The sequence below is a fragment of the Labeo rohita genome, chromosome 10 (assembly GCF_022985175.1).
Source record: "Labeo rohita strain BAU-BD-2019 chromosome 10, IGBB_LRoh.1.0, whole genome shotgun sequence".
In the NCBI taxonomy this organism is placed as follows: Eukaryota; Metazoa; Chordata; class Actinopteri; order Cypriniformes; family Cyprinidae; genus Labeo; species Labeo rohita.
In genome coordinates, this window is record NC_066878.1 from 23,497,163 (window position 1) to 23,512,177 (window position 15,015).

The 15,015-nt window shown below is 36.7% G+C and overlaps 1 protein-coding gene across 1 annotated transcript in view; it reads left to right on the forward strand.

Annotated features, from left to right (window-relative positions):
• map3k1 (mitogen-activated protein kinase kinase kinase 1, E3 ubiquitin protein ligase) overlaps positions 1–6,704 on the forward strand; it is a 60,184-nt gene extending 53,480 nt beyond the window's left edge. Inside the window, 7 exon segments of the mRNA XM_051120890.1 lie at positions 647–799; positions 1,034–1,196; positions 1,643–1,774; positions 1,915–2,057; positions 5,099–5,230; positions 6,435–6,515; positions 6,517–6,704. Coding sequence (XP_050976847.1) covers positions 647–799; positions 1,034–1,196; positions 1,643–1,774; positions 1,915–2,057; positions 5,099–5,230; positions 6,435–6,515; positions 6,517–6,585 — 873 coding nt within the window. The 3' untranslated portion in view covers positions 6,586–6,704.
• The last annotated feature ends 8,311 nt before the right edge of the window (positions 6,705–15,015 follow it).

Consider the following 15,015-nt stretch of genomic DNA (forward strand, 5'->3'; position numbering starts at 1 on the left):
CACTCTGCACCGAAAACATATAACGTTATTTGAACTCGCTGTTGCACCTCTATTAACTTTTAAGGCTTAATTTGCGGTGCTTATAATCCTATTGATGGGATGCGTCAAGGAGTTGTAAAAAACTCTATTACACTCACTCTATGAATGAATCGTGTTTGTGCCGAACTCTTACAAGCAAACAAAAAGAAACACTCTCCTTCAATCTATGAAACTTTCTCTCAGTTAATATATGCAATCTCACAGTCTGAAGTGTCTGTCATAGCAAGTCAACACACGCTGTCATGAATAATTAGCCGAAGCATCTTCTCATAGGATAAGAACACGCAGCCTCATGAATAATAATGAGACACCAACGCGTCATTGAAGTACTATAGTCCAATGTAGATTTTAAACCGGGAAGATTAAAATAGTGCAAAAAAGCTCATAATTAACCAGTTTTCTCCAACAATTAAAATTAACACAACTAATTAATTAATGCAACACAAACAACTCTAACAACTCTGCTAAAATCTCAGAAAAAGTAGTCTGGGGTTTCATGAACCTTTAATACTTCGGGCTGTGTCTTTCTGGAGCAGGTCGTGGGATCCCTTTCCCTCTGATGTGCATGATGTTCATTTTTTCCCCCCATTTTTCTCTTCATGATCAGACACCAGAGACTCTGCCTGGTCATACCAAAGCAAAGCAGCCATACAGGGAGGGCATGGAATGGCTAAAAGGTCAGCAGATTGGCCTGGGTGCCTTTTCGTCATGTTACCAGGCTCAGGATGTGGGCACTGGCACTTTGATGGCTGTCAAACAGGTGAGAATATATGTTACACACCACCTTGACACACATGTGATTTTCACCATGAATTTGTGATGTGTGGTTCCAAAATACATGGTCACATGACAGTAAAAGTGTACAGTTGCCAGTATACAGGGGTGGGTCAACTTCCCCCACTCTCGCGTACACAAAGGGAGCTAAATGTGTTTTGTTTGTGGCAGCAGTGACGGAACATGCTATATGCAGACTTAATTGTGATTTATTCTGCAGGTGACGTATGTGAGGAACACCTCCTCTGAGCAGGAAGAAGTGGTGGAGGCACTACGAGAGGAGATCCGCATGATGGGTCTCCTCAACCACCCAAACATCATCCGAATGCTTGGGGCAACCTGTGAGAAAAACAACTACAACCTGTTTGTGGAGTGGATGGCAGGTTGGTTGTCCACAAACATGCAGAGAGTAAATGTGCAGTCACATAAGCTTATTTTTGTATGCAAAACAAGTCCATTTGTCACTTTTAAAACCAAGCAGCTTTCTGTTGGTCAAGGTAGTGCATTTTCATGACTAACTTAAAGCTGTTGTGACATCTAGCCTCACACAAATTCACAGTTGCATGGATTTCTATTGAATTGGATGGACCTCACCCATTAAAATGATTGAGCAATTACCATTGTTTGCCACACGTCACGTCCTTACCTTTCCAATAAATATGACCGCACCTTAGGTAGTAGTTGTGTTGGAAACCCATTAATACATAAACAGGAGGTCCTTTTGGCTGATTTTCTCTTTGTAAGCAACACTTCTCAGAGTCACTGTTTGATTCTGTTGCTGATTTTGTCCTGATCCATAAAAGTCTTTCTACGACTTCTTTTTTCTAAGGTGGCTCCGTATCTCATCTCCTAAATAAGTATGGTGCCTTTAAGGAGGGTGTGATCATCAACTACACCGAACAGCTCTTACGAGGTCTTTCCTACCTCCACGAAAACCAGATCATCCACCGTGACATCAAAGGTGAGCTACTGGAAACGTTGCTGCTGTCTTGTACTGGGAGCTCTGTACACAGGCATTAGAGAGGATGGTAGCTCACTAAGTTTTGGAGCAGAGCTTTAGTGTGTGTTTCTATATTCACAGTCGTCTTTTGATCCATGCAGGTGCCAATCTACTAATTGACAGCACGGGCCAGAGGTTGCGTATAGCTGATTTTGGGGCAGCGGCACGCCTGGCTTCGAAAGGCACCGGTGCAGGGGAGTTTCAGGGTCAGCTACTGGGAACCATTGCCTTTATGGCTCCTGAGGTAAACTTTTGAGTCTAAAAGAGTGAAATCTGCCTCTTCGCCACAGTTAAGTGTTGTATGTGTCGTGTCAGATGGGACAGCATGCTGCAATGGAAACGTTTCTTTTGTTTGCATTATTTATTGATACGTCAAAATCCAACTAATACAGCCAAACTACACCTCCGCCTGGTTTTAAACTGAGGTGCACAATAGTCACTTTGCTTGTAATTCAACTACTTAAAGAAGTTAGCCTGCTCAGACTCTGCTCAAAGCTCGGGTTGGAAAATGAGAGACTGAGAGAAAGAGAGACCTTCCCAGACAAAAGAAAGCTTGTTCATTTTGAAGAGGTTTCAGTAATGAATACCCTGCCGGGAGAGGCAGGGCCAGCTGAACTGCTTCCTAATTAAACAGAGTTTGGGCACACAATAACAACAAGGAATTAAGGGGTCGGCCAATTGTGGCTGCCTTAAAAGAACTGCAATTTACTTTCATTTCAAGTTACTCCGAGATCTAAGTCCACTTTGTCCTGTTTTCCCGACTGGCCACGTAACTCTGAACAGCACACAGAGAGGTCACCAGACTTGACCACAGTTTTGTGGAGGGACATTGACATTTAAATGTCCAGAGCTTGGAGAGCAAGGAAAGTTGTGCACCTATGCGCCCTCACATTACAATACATGGTGTGGAGAAATAAAACATTTGAATTGGCTCAGTTCATCACTTGAATAGCTGGCTGATGTCTAAAGTTATTTGTTTTGTTGGAGTCTTTCCATTGAAATGTACTGTCAATAAGTCAGTTCTTTAGATGGTTAACTCACAAAACACTAGCATCGATTAAAGCAACAGAAACAACATTATAGTATACAATGTCAGGGTTTTTCCTACATAGAGAACTATGAGGCGCTGCCTCTGGTTGTCGGTAAGTCACGTGCAAACATGACTGAACAGCGTACATTAGAGGTTTTAAGTTCAAAACTGCACATATTTGTAAACATACTGATATTTTTTTATACGTTTACTTGATATTTCTTCACACAAAATCATCATTTATATTCATTTTCCACTGATTTACACGATCTAATAAGCATTAACTAATATTACACGATCATCTCTGTACGAGTAAATGAGGAGTGGTTTCATTTTCCACACAAATGTGCGTGACTTCAGCGTCTGCTGCCTCACTAAATAAGGATATAAATATATAAACAACATCTCCAGGAGTGCTCTGAGCATCACTCCATGAGCATTTTACCTTTTCATTTGAGTAAAACTAGCGTCATATCATATACACGCAGAAATGTAAAAGTATTCAAGGCAACCTGTCAAAATAAAAGTTCGGTTTAACTTGAAGACATTGCGGCAGAAATATATTACTGTTGTTCAGCAGAAATGTACATGCTGCTACTACTACTGCCAAAATTAAAATTATTAAAACATTATTTTTTAGGAATGATCACACAACAGTTCTTCTATTTTAATTTTAATAGTAAATCTGCTTTGTTTGCCAAAAAAAGTTGCATTTTTAATAATTTAAAGAATTTCTGAGGAAAAAGAAAACATTTCATAAGGCTATTTAAAGAATTGTAAGTTGTTTTATGCAGTCAGATAATTAGACATGCTACAACACAGAATTTGGTAACAATAAAACATATGTTGAGAGAAAATAGAACATTTCATAGGGCCCTAAACATGCATTTTTTTGTTAAACTTTGTTTAACAAACTGGTGTGGAATTGTATTGTATTGTATTGTTTTAATTAATTAGACATGCTTTTTGATTAATAAAATGTAGCTTAACCATTAAAAAGAATTCCAGAAAAATTTAAATGATAAAGAAATGGGAAAAATGCAATTTGGAACAAAATAAAATGGAATTTATTTAAAAACACACAATTACAGTTATTTTCATGAGATTTGGGGTATTACATAATAAATTGCATGGTGTAGTGATTAGCTTAGTGTAAAAAACTAAAACTAAATTTTTTCAACAACATTATATGATCAAAATAAACGTTAGATCGCAATCGTAAGTTAAAACATTTGATCGTAATTTGAAATGAGATCAGAGTAAAATCTTACTATTAATATGATTAAAAGTCTTATGTAACTTGATGCTAATGTTAGCTCTAATGAAACTGCAAATACATTTCATGATGCATTCTGTCAGAAGAATTCACATTAGGTTGTAAGAAAATGTTTTGTTATCTGGAACGACACTAAGTGAATAAATGTATACTGGATTAAAGCAATGTGGACTAGGAGACTTAAAAGGAGTGGATAAGGATTTTAAATTTTATGAAGTGTTTAACAACCTAATGTTATGTTTATGTTCACATATACTACAAAAGGGCCCCTTTTAGCTGGTGTGCTGTATTTCATTTAATTTAATTTAGGTTGTGTACTACTGACATGCAGGATTTCAGATTTACACTTTTGCATTAGTCTTGCATAAAAAAGAATCTTGTTTGTGCTGTCGTGTTGGTTGCAGTGCACAGATGATTGCTTCACTCCACTTGATTCATTTGCAGCACAGTTATGTTCCAGTCTGGATCTCCATGACTAACAACTCTGAAATGTCAGAGAATTATTGATAATATAAGCGGACTGGGGCTCATTTGAAGCTATATACTGTGGCGAATTGCAGAAATTCTGAGGGGCTTTTATTTTGGAAATTCATAGAGCAGAGGACAGAGAGAGTGTTGGACTGCAGAATAGCCGTCATGCTCTTTCTCTTGTCTGTGACTCATGCAAGGGTTACTGTGCATTGAAGGAGTAAATCGGTTGCTTATTTATTCTCCCTCTTCACTGAGTTCTGTGGAGAGGACAGGTCAGACGTGTCCAGTCCTGCTCCTGGAGAGCCTGTGTAATTAATGGCCTTGCGCACCCACTGACCCCTGGATGCACCTGCTGCTTTATGTCAGTTAATGGCAGTTGCATTAGATTTTTGTTTAATCTTCTTGTTTTTCTTGCAGTTATGTTAAATGGTCTCTGCGTTTCTACAGATGTCTCAAGTGTCATATGAGGGATTGTGGTTATAAACTGGTGTCATTTATGTGACTGCAGGTGCTGAGAGGGCAGCAGTACGGTCGCAGCTGTGATGTCTGGAGTGTGGGCTGTGCTATTATCGAGATGTCCTGTGCGAAGCCGCCCTGGAATGCAGAGAAACACTCCAACCACCTGGCGCTCATTTTTAAGGTGAGGATAGAACTGTGTGTGCACATTTTATGATTAAGAAAAAATGTATTTTTTTATATATAACTAAAAAAATGTAGTTACGTTTGCTAAAATTTCAGCCTATATAATCAGAGTCTCTGCGACTCCTTAAGACTTAAATTCAGCTTGATCAAATTATAAAGCGATAATTAACCAAAAAAATAGATTCATTTACTTCAGTAGAGCAGTAAATACGATTTTTAGCTGGAACCGTCGTCCTTGGTGTTTGACTACCATCACAAGACTACCATCACAGGAACACAAAATAAATACCCATGGCTTCTGACAATATATTGAGGTCTTATGAAGTGAAACAGTCACTGTCACCCAGTGACCCTATCCAGTCCCCAAACCACATATTGTCAGGAAATGAGCCACTGAAGTAGGAAAACAGACATTTCAAAATGAGAGTCCTGGCGTATTTGGAGCTTGTTTATAAGTAAAAGTTCTGAATTATGCATCAGATCATTTCTGGTTATTATTGGTATTTTAGTTACACAGTAAACTGTATCTGGAATGTAATTCAATGTGAATTTGAAGCTTATCTCTGGGTCGTTAGTCAGTATGCACATTCAGTATATAGATTTAGATTATAGTAATCAGTTTAAATGTATGATTATCATATCAGCAAAATCCAATATTGACCTCTAATTTGTATGTATTAAAATTGTTACATACATTTCTATACATATGTATATATTAAATAAAACATTTATTTATTTAGAGATTTCTCTGCATGTACACTGTGTAAAAAGTGACCCTTAATAGTTCAGGTGTACTTCATTGTACTTTAAACATTTTTAATTAATTTTCATGCTAAATGAAAAAAAAAAAAAAAAAAAAAATATATATATATATATATATATATATATATATATATATATATTTTAAAATTATTCAAATTTTCAAAAAACTGTCAAATCCTTTTTTTTTTTTTTTTTTTTTTTTAATAAAAATGTATTTTTATATTTGATGTATTTAAATGATAAAATTACTAGCTTTGTGAAGTGAAAAAACACGTTTTTTTTGTTATGACAGAAATTAATGCATATTTTCTCATCCCTAACTTGCAGATTTGTTTGTGTATGTTGGAACTCACTGCTTCCTCACTTCAGATGTGTTGTTTGGTCCGTCTGTCAGTAAACCATTATTTCACTAACCCAACTCTCTCTCATCACCGTCCCAGATCGCCAGCGCCACCACAGCGCCCACCATCCCGCCCCACCTGTCTCCAGGCCTGCGGGACGTCACCCTGCGCTGCCTCGAAGCTTCAGCCCTCCGACCGGCCGCCCTCCAGAGAGCTGCTGAAGCATCCCGTCTTCCGCCACAGCTGGTAGACCCGCCACAGCCGCGAGACGTCAGACTACTGAAGGCCACGTCCGGCCTGTGCCTCATACTGCTGTCACGTGTTCCTAGTGCAAGTTATTCTGTCTTTCTCTTGCCTGAACAAACAAAACACAGTCACTGAAGAGGGCCCTAAATGCTGTAGCCTCAATGCCTGATGCAAAAAAAACATGCTAGCACATGTGAGTGTCTGTATAAAAGTGCCATTTCTGTTTTTTAAGTTAAGATCTCTGTACGGTCAAGAGTCCATTTGGCTTCCGAAAAGTTCAATCTCCTCACATTTGGTTTGCGTGCGTTCGGTCCGCGCTCGTCGGGCCTCGTGCTTTGTCGTGTTTGGTGGAAGACAAATCTTTGCTAGTTGAACTAGCACAACGCTGAATGTGAATGCTTATGATGCCGCTATGGTTCGCTTTTCATTTCTGAATGGAGATCGTGTGTATAAATGTCTGGTTTTTATTTGTTTTAGCTTCATGGGTGTAATTGGGAACCTTTTCAAAGCTATTGCCCAATTTTAGACTGTGATGCGTTTGATTTTAAATGTTGGAAAGTCTCACTGGAACATCACTTCTGATCTCCAACTCCATTTCAGTTTTTACGTTGTGATTTGACTCATTTCATTAATTTGACTCACAATTCTGTTGTTGTTATTTGCTCAGCCATGTTTTTGGTGCTGTTCTGTTCACGTTCACAAATCCGACAGGCGTTTTGTAAATGATTAAGCTTCCTAGGAGTATTCAGCACCTGCGTGACTGAATATTTCCTCATGTGTTATTTCACGCTGTTGAACATTTCGGTGGAGGGATCATATTTAGCTAATGACTTTAGTGCTTGTAAACGTTGTTTTCTCCCAAAAACAATTAACATGATGCATGTTCTGAAGACATGTCGGGTGTATGAACTGTGGCTCTTCAAGTGTTGTTGCTGTTTTTGACAATTTTTAAAGCGTTTTAAAAGATTTCGATGACCTTATTTGGACCCTTCACACAAATCTCAGAGTTTTAAATGTGATGATTTCAAAACTATTTTTAAAAATAAAGTTATTTAATGCAAAATTCTACTACTTTATGTGGAATACAGGCTGATCAAGCTTGAAGAGTTCAGATGTAAATATGAATTTTGGTAGCTAAATGTATTTTACTTGACTCCTGCAATTTTTATTTTTGTTTTGAAACCACACTTCTCATCATAAATCCTTATTTTGTTCCTGCATTTGGGTGTATTTCCTTTTTCTTTTTATTTTTCTATGCCTTTATAAAAGCTTTAAAGTTATGCACTCTTATCTTTTTATATACTGGAAAGGTGTCCGTTTCAGTCAGCTTCATAAAATCTAATCAGTATTACTTGAGTTTTTCCACATCTTCTGTCGTTTCTTTTCGGTTCTCGTCATCTCAACCAGCTTGTTGCTCACTGTATGTTGTTCTGTTGTATCATGGGCTTTTTTTTTTTTTTTTTTTTTTTTTTTGATCTGGGCTGAACTGACCTGTATGAAATGATGCTGTTTCTTGTCACTTGGTGGTACTTTTTATGTGAAGATTGTCTATTGCTGTTTTATTCCAGTCTTTTCTACCTCAGGTGTCCTCTAGAGTTTTCTTCTACCAAAGTTCACTTTCTCAATATATATAAATAATTATATATAAATATATATTCTTTTATTATAATTTTATATCTCTCTTTCTTTTTTTTTTTTTTTTTTTTTTTCCTCAAAAATCTCCAGGGCTTAAGAGCTAACTTATATTAGCTCTTTTATTGTGCAAATAAATCTCTGGGTTCAGCAAAAGAAAATTTAATTGGCTAAAGCTGTATCTTTTAATCTTGTGTAGCTTTTGTCAACAAATGTTTTAATTATTAGGTTTTTACCCCATCTGAAGCATTTTATAATGAAATCTACCTATTTTGGTCTTTATAGCAAATAAAACATATAGGAAAATCCTTTTTCTCTTTGCCTCTTTTCTTTCACGTTTTGACCTTTTCATATAAGACGGTTCCTTTATTGTGTCAAATGTCACTGAGCTGTTTGTGCTGTGATATCTCTGACATCAGTACGATATCTGTGATCGAGAACATTACCTGCCCTGCTGTAGGTTATCTGTCAACTGTTTGTTACTATAATGATGATCAGTGGTACGAACTGTAACTGATCATTAACAACTCTGAATGCATGTTTAATGTCCTAATTTACACTTTTTTAGTAATTACAAAAGTGATTTAGTAATTACCTACTAGACCAGGATTATTTAATTAGTATATAACACTGCATTTGGGTTTTTATTGCTTTAGTTGTGATCCTCAAATTTGTGTTGCACTATTGTTTTGATCACAACAGACTGACTGAATGTTAAGAATTTAATCAATCACATCAGGACATCAAGTGAGTCTTCTTACGAGCTCTTACAAGCAATATTTTAAATGCCAAATATAGTTTCATACCCATAATCAGTCAACATAAATCAGTAGGGTTTTTAAATAATACGATTATGTCAGTAGGTCATTGTTAATGTTTAACAAGCATGGTAGTTCATTGCGTCATAAAAGACATTTAAAATATTCATAAAACTTGTCACTTTCTCAAATGCTTTTTTTTTGTAAAAAGTTTATAATCATTTCTGAGGTGGTTTTTCATGCAAAAAAAGCTTCATTGTTTTGTTTTTCTCTGTCTTCTGAAAATGAAGAGGAAAATGTTGCTGAAAGTCAGGCTGAATATCATTACTCTTAGTGCTTCAGTTGTGGAGTAATATGTCACAGCAAGAACTGGCAAATGAGTTCATACGGATGAGATACACCAGTATTTTAAAGGGGTCATTGGATGCAAAGTTCACTTTTACATGTTGTTTGAACATTAATGTGTGTTGTCAGTGTATGTACAAATCTCCCCTATAATGATAAAAATACATGCAGTGGTTTTAAATTAATCTGTAAAAATAATATCCCCTTTTTCAAATCGAGCCGTTCTCAGATGCCTGTCGTTGTGGCGTCACAGCAACAGAGGCCGCTCCCACCATAGTTGATTGACATGAGCGTCTTACCTCAGATCAGCTGGAACAGTCCGACCTCCATGGTTTTAATGCTGGAGCTCCGATTGAGCGATTGAGGTGTTGTGTTGCTGGATGTAATAGTGAACACAGTGGTCGTCATTTACTCCCGACATCTGAGCCGCTAAAGATGCAGTGGATTACATTTGTTTGTGAAGGGAATGCGCCTCCCGATCTACATATATCCGTCTATGTTCGCGTGAATCATTCATGATCCAGCTTCACTTACAGCAGAAGTGAGTATAATGATTTTTTTTATGAATCTTTGCGATCGTCTTTCCTAACAACGTGCTAGTTAGCAAGTTTAGCGGCTAAAGTAAACAGGCTCGTCGCTCCACAGAGAGAAGAGAGGGGCGGGGCGAGCAGAGCTCATTAACATTTAAAGCAGCCTCGACCAGAACAGGATGATTTTTCCAGAGCTCATTTTGACAAGGTAAAAAGGGTGTTGTTTTACACAACCATTGAGAAGTTTTGACCAAAATATTACAGACTTTTCATTAAGACCCTAAAGAATCATATCAACTTGTGGAAAATGGGCATCCGATGACCCCTTTAAAGTAGCTGTTAGACACATTTAGGTCAGGGGTGCCAAACCCTGTTCCTGGAGATCTACCTTCATGCAGAGTTTAGTTCCAATCCTGATCAAACACACCTGTCTGTAATTATCAAGTGATCCTAATTAGTTGGTTCAGGTGTGTTTGATCAGGGTTGGAGCTGAACTCTGCAGGAAGGTTGATCTCCAGGAACAGGGTTGAGCACCCCTGCTTTAGATACTCACTGACACTTTTGACATTGACCTGCCCTTTGTTCAGAGACTTATTATTCCATTTCTGTTCAACACATGCCTGTGAAACTTGTTCAGTTTATGTCTCAGTTATTGAACTTTTTATGTTGTTACACATTGCAAACACATTTCTTTACTTACAAATTGTAATCCATTACTGATACCAAATTACATGACCAAAATTTTAGTTAGTAGTGTAATTCATTACATTACACATTTTAGGTAAGATAATCAGACTACTTTTAGATTACTTTTGACCTACCTTGTTTAAATAGGATACCATATTGACATAAAAATATAAAGAGTACAAAAATTCAAATATTCCATTTGTTGTTATTAACAACATGAAGCGCATTAAACATTATATTGCGTCAGTTTCCAAAACTGGTGATTTTGAGCGCACTGTAGGGGGTGAGGAGTTAGCTAATAATTAATTAAATCATAAAAAAATATTAAATTAAAATAAATCATTTTAAAATCAAAGTTCAATTTTTTCTAAAAAAAAAAAAAAAAAAAAAAAAAAAAAATCACATATTTTGTTTGTTTATCTGCATGTCATGTGATCATAATCAATGTCATAGAACCAATGAACATGCAAATGTGAGAATTAATTATTGGGCAAATCCAGCATTATGGATGTGACAATTTGCGTTATAGAGGTGATATATAAATGCTTAGAGAATGTATGTGTTACCAATATACTAACCAATATAAAAACCGTCTGTTTACAGGTCCTTTTCAAAAAATTAGCATATTGTGATAAAGTTCATTATTTTCTGTAATGTACTGATAAACATTAGACTTTCATATATTTTAGATTCATTACACACAACTCAAGTAGTTTCAAGCCTTTTATTGTTTTAATATTGATGATTTTGGCATACAGCTCATGAAAACCCAAAATTCCTATCTCAAAAAATTAGCATATTTCATCTGACCAATAAAAGAAAAGTGTTTTTAATACAAAAAAAAGTCAACCTTCAAATAATTATGTTCAGTTATGCACTCAATACTTGGTCGGGAATCCTTTTGCAGAAATGACTGCTTCAATGCGGCGTGGCATGGAGGCAATCAGCCTGTGGCACTGCTGAGGTGTTATGGAGGCCCAGGATGCTTCGATAGCGGCCTTAAGCTCATCCAGAGTGTTGGGTCTTGCGTCTCTCAACTTTCTCTTCACAATATCCCACAGATTCTCTATGGGGTTCAGGTCAGGAGAGTTGGCAGGCCAATTGAGCACAGTAATACCATGGTCAGTAAACCATTTACCAGTGGTTTTGGCACTGTGAGCAGGTGCCAGGTCGTGCTGAAAAATGAAATCTTCATCTCCATAAAGCTTTTCAGCAGATGGAAGCACGAAGTGCTCCAAAATCTCCTGATAGCTAGCTGCATTGACTGCAGCTGACATGGCACCCCAGACCATCACTGACTGTGGGTACTTGACACTGGACTTCAGGCATTTTGGCATTTCCCTCTCCCCAGTCTTCCTCCAGACTCTCGCACCTTGATTTCCAAATGACATGCAAAATTTGCTTTCATCCGAAAAAAAGTACTTTGGACCACTGAGCAACAGTCCAGTGCTGCTTCTCTGTAGCCCAGGTCAGGCGCTTCTGCCGCTGTTTCTGGTTCAAAAGTGGCTTGACCTGGGGAATGCGGCACCTGTAGCCCATTTCCTGCACACGCCTGTACACGGTGGCTCTGGATGTTTCTACTCCAGACTCAGTCCACTGCTTCCGCAGGTCCCCGAGGTCTGGAATCGGTCCTTCTCCACAATCTTCCTCAGGGTCCGGTCACCTCTTCTCGTCGTGCAGCGTTTTCTGCCACACTTTTTCCTTCCCACAGACTTCCCACTGAGGTGCCTTGATACAGCACTCTGGGAACAGCCTATTCGTTCAGAAATTTCTTTCTGTGTCTTACCCTCTTGCTTGAGGGTGTCAATGATGGCCTTCTCGACAGCAGTCAGGTCGGCAGTCTTACCCATGATTGTGGTTTTGAGTAATGAACCAGGCTGGGAGTTTTTAAAAGCCTCAGGAATCTTTTGCAGGTGTTTAGAGTTAATTAGTTGATTCAGATGATTAGGTTAATAGCTCATTTAGAGAACCTTTTCATGATATGCTAATTTTTTGAGATAGGAATTTTGGGTTTTCATGAGCTGTATGCCAAAATCATCAATATTAAAACAATAAAAGGCTTGAAACTACTTGAGTTGTGTGTAATGAATCTAAAATATATGAAAGTCTAATGTTTATCAGTACATTACAGAAAATAATGAACTTTATCACAATATGCTAATTTTTTGAAAAGGACCTGTATATTTTAATAAACCCTTGTTGATAGAGTCTAAACATAAGAAAACGTATCAGTCTATGCACAAGTTTTTTATGCTAAAAAAAGGAAAATAATTATGCATTATGGTTGGATTTCTGTGAATTAAAATGCACAAACCAGACGCAATAATACCCAACAAATAGAGAAGTGATAGCTCTTCACAGAACATATAATTGTTACTTTATTTTAATTTTGATGTGTATTTATAAGGCATATGTACTCTTATGTATGTGACAAGACTAAAATAGCACTTACCAGACTATGGAAAATTATGCACTAAAAATAATTTTAAAAATGCTTTAAAAGCTTTAAGAGAGACCTCACATGGGTATTTGAACCACCAAAGGTTGACATCTGTGCTATCAGTATAGTAAAAGCCTTTGGAAAAAAAACTTTTCATGGTAAGGTTGACATTTGCATGGAATTACCCATATTTATTTTAAAATCTCAAGGGTACTTCAAGTAAATACATTAGGTGAAAGAGGATGAGATGACAAAAACGGTTGTGATTTTGCGCAAAAGTTTGTGAAAAAGCCTTCCAAAGCCATAGAAATACATGGTTAAATAACCTACTGATGGATAATTCAAATAAAAATTGTGTTTATCAGTAGTTGCAGATCAGTTACATCAGCAGATATAGTTTTGAAATGCTTCTTAAATCCAAAATGATTTTTGTACTTTAGTGGTCAAATACTGTGTTGCCACCTGACTAATGGCAGTTCTTTGTGTGAATGTCCACAAAACTGAAAACTCTGACTTTCTGAATGTATAGGGTATTTTAGAAAGGAAAGATGAAAAAAGGAATTAGGGAGAATCAATAAATTACAAATAATATGCAATCATGTAATCAATACAAAAGTAACTGTGGTCTGATTACAGATTACAAGTATTTTAAAATGTAATTTAACCTAATTACAAGTACTTCATTTTTAAAATCTGATTATGTAATCCAGATTACATGTATTCAGTATCATCGGTCAAAAATGACATCATGATACTGAGTGAATGCTCCTGACACATATTATACGTCCATCAAATACTTTTACTTCAAACTCGCTAAATTCCAGCCTCAGCTCAGTCAGAAGTATCAGTACTTACGTAGAAACCTACACAAAGTAGCCAGAAAGAAATGCTCATTTTAAAGAAATATGTCAGATGGATTTAGAGGCTTTTGCATCTGAACTCTGCATACACACACACACACACACATACACTGTGAAGCATGGGGTGTTTTTTTATACTAAGGTGTTGGCCTATTTATCATATACCAGGTATCATGGGTCAGTTTGAATACATCAAAATACTTAAAGAGATTATGTTGCCCTATGCTGAACTGAAGGGAAAAAAAGTAACCCTGAAATGGGTGTTTCAACAAGACAGTGAACCCAAACACACGAGTAAGTGAGCAGTATCTTGGTTTCAGATGAAAAGAGCTGAGGTAATGGAGTGGCCGCTCAATCCTATGACCTCAACCCAACTCAAAACTTGTGGAGTGACATTAAAAATGCACTTTCTAAAGCAAAACCCAAACATTCACAGGAAGTGTGGAATATAATTTGTTCCTTCCTGGACAGAAATACCTGAAATACCATTTCTATATGTGCAATTATCAAAAACAATGGTTATGCAACTAAACTAGTTCAGTCATTTAATCTGAAGTTTAACATTTCTCAGGTGTTTGATGAGAAAAATGTGGACACTGCTAGTTTTCTAACAGATTAATATTCCTTTTCTTTGCTTGATGTAAAAGAGTAAAGCAGCAACACTTTAAAAAGTCTGGTACTACTTTGATTCAGAATTGAATGTGTAATGTTTCCACTACATTTGAACTGTATAGAACTAAAAGCTATTGAAAAAAACATTTCCACTTTGTTTACTTACATTAACACACTGCAATAATTTAAAACTGTGTGTATATCAGTTTTTTAGATATTATATACCACTTAAAATGTCTTGTAAAGGAGTGTGAAGTAAACACACAAGAGAGCAACAAATTAGAAGCATTTATCTTTATTGATTTATCTCTTTAGATGAAATATCAATACTCCAAATGTGCTGTTGCGATAGCATTTAACACTAGTTTACAGTAGTTTTTCAATCTGGACTGTTGAGAAGAGGCAAACTAGACATTTTTTTCAAAATATACTTTTTAACGTTTTCAATCTATGAATTACACAATGCCATTCAATGAATTGTTAAGTTGAGCGACCTGATATGTGCTGATCCTCCGATGTGATGTATTTCATCGTTCAACCTCCTGTCGTCATGGAAACGATGTTATGCTT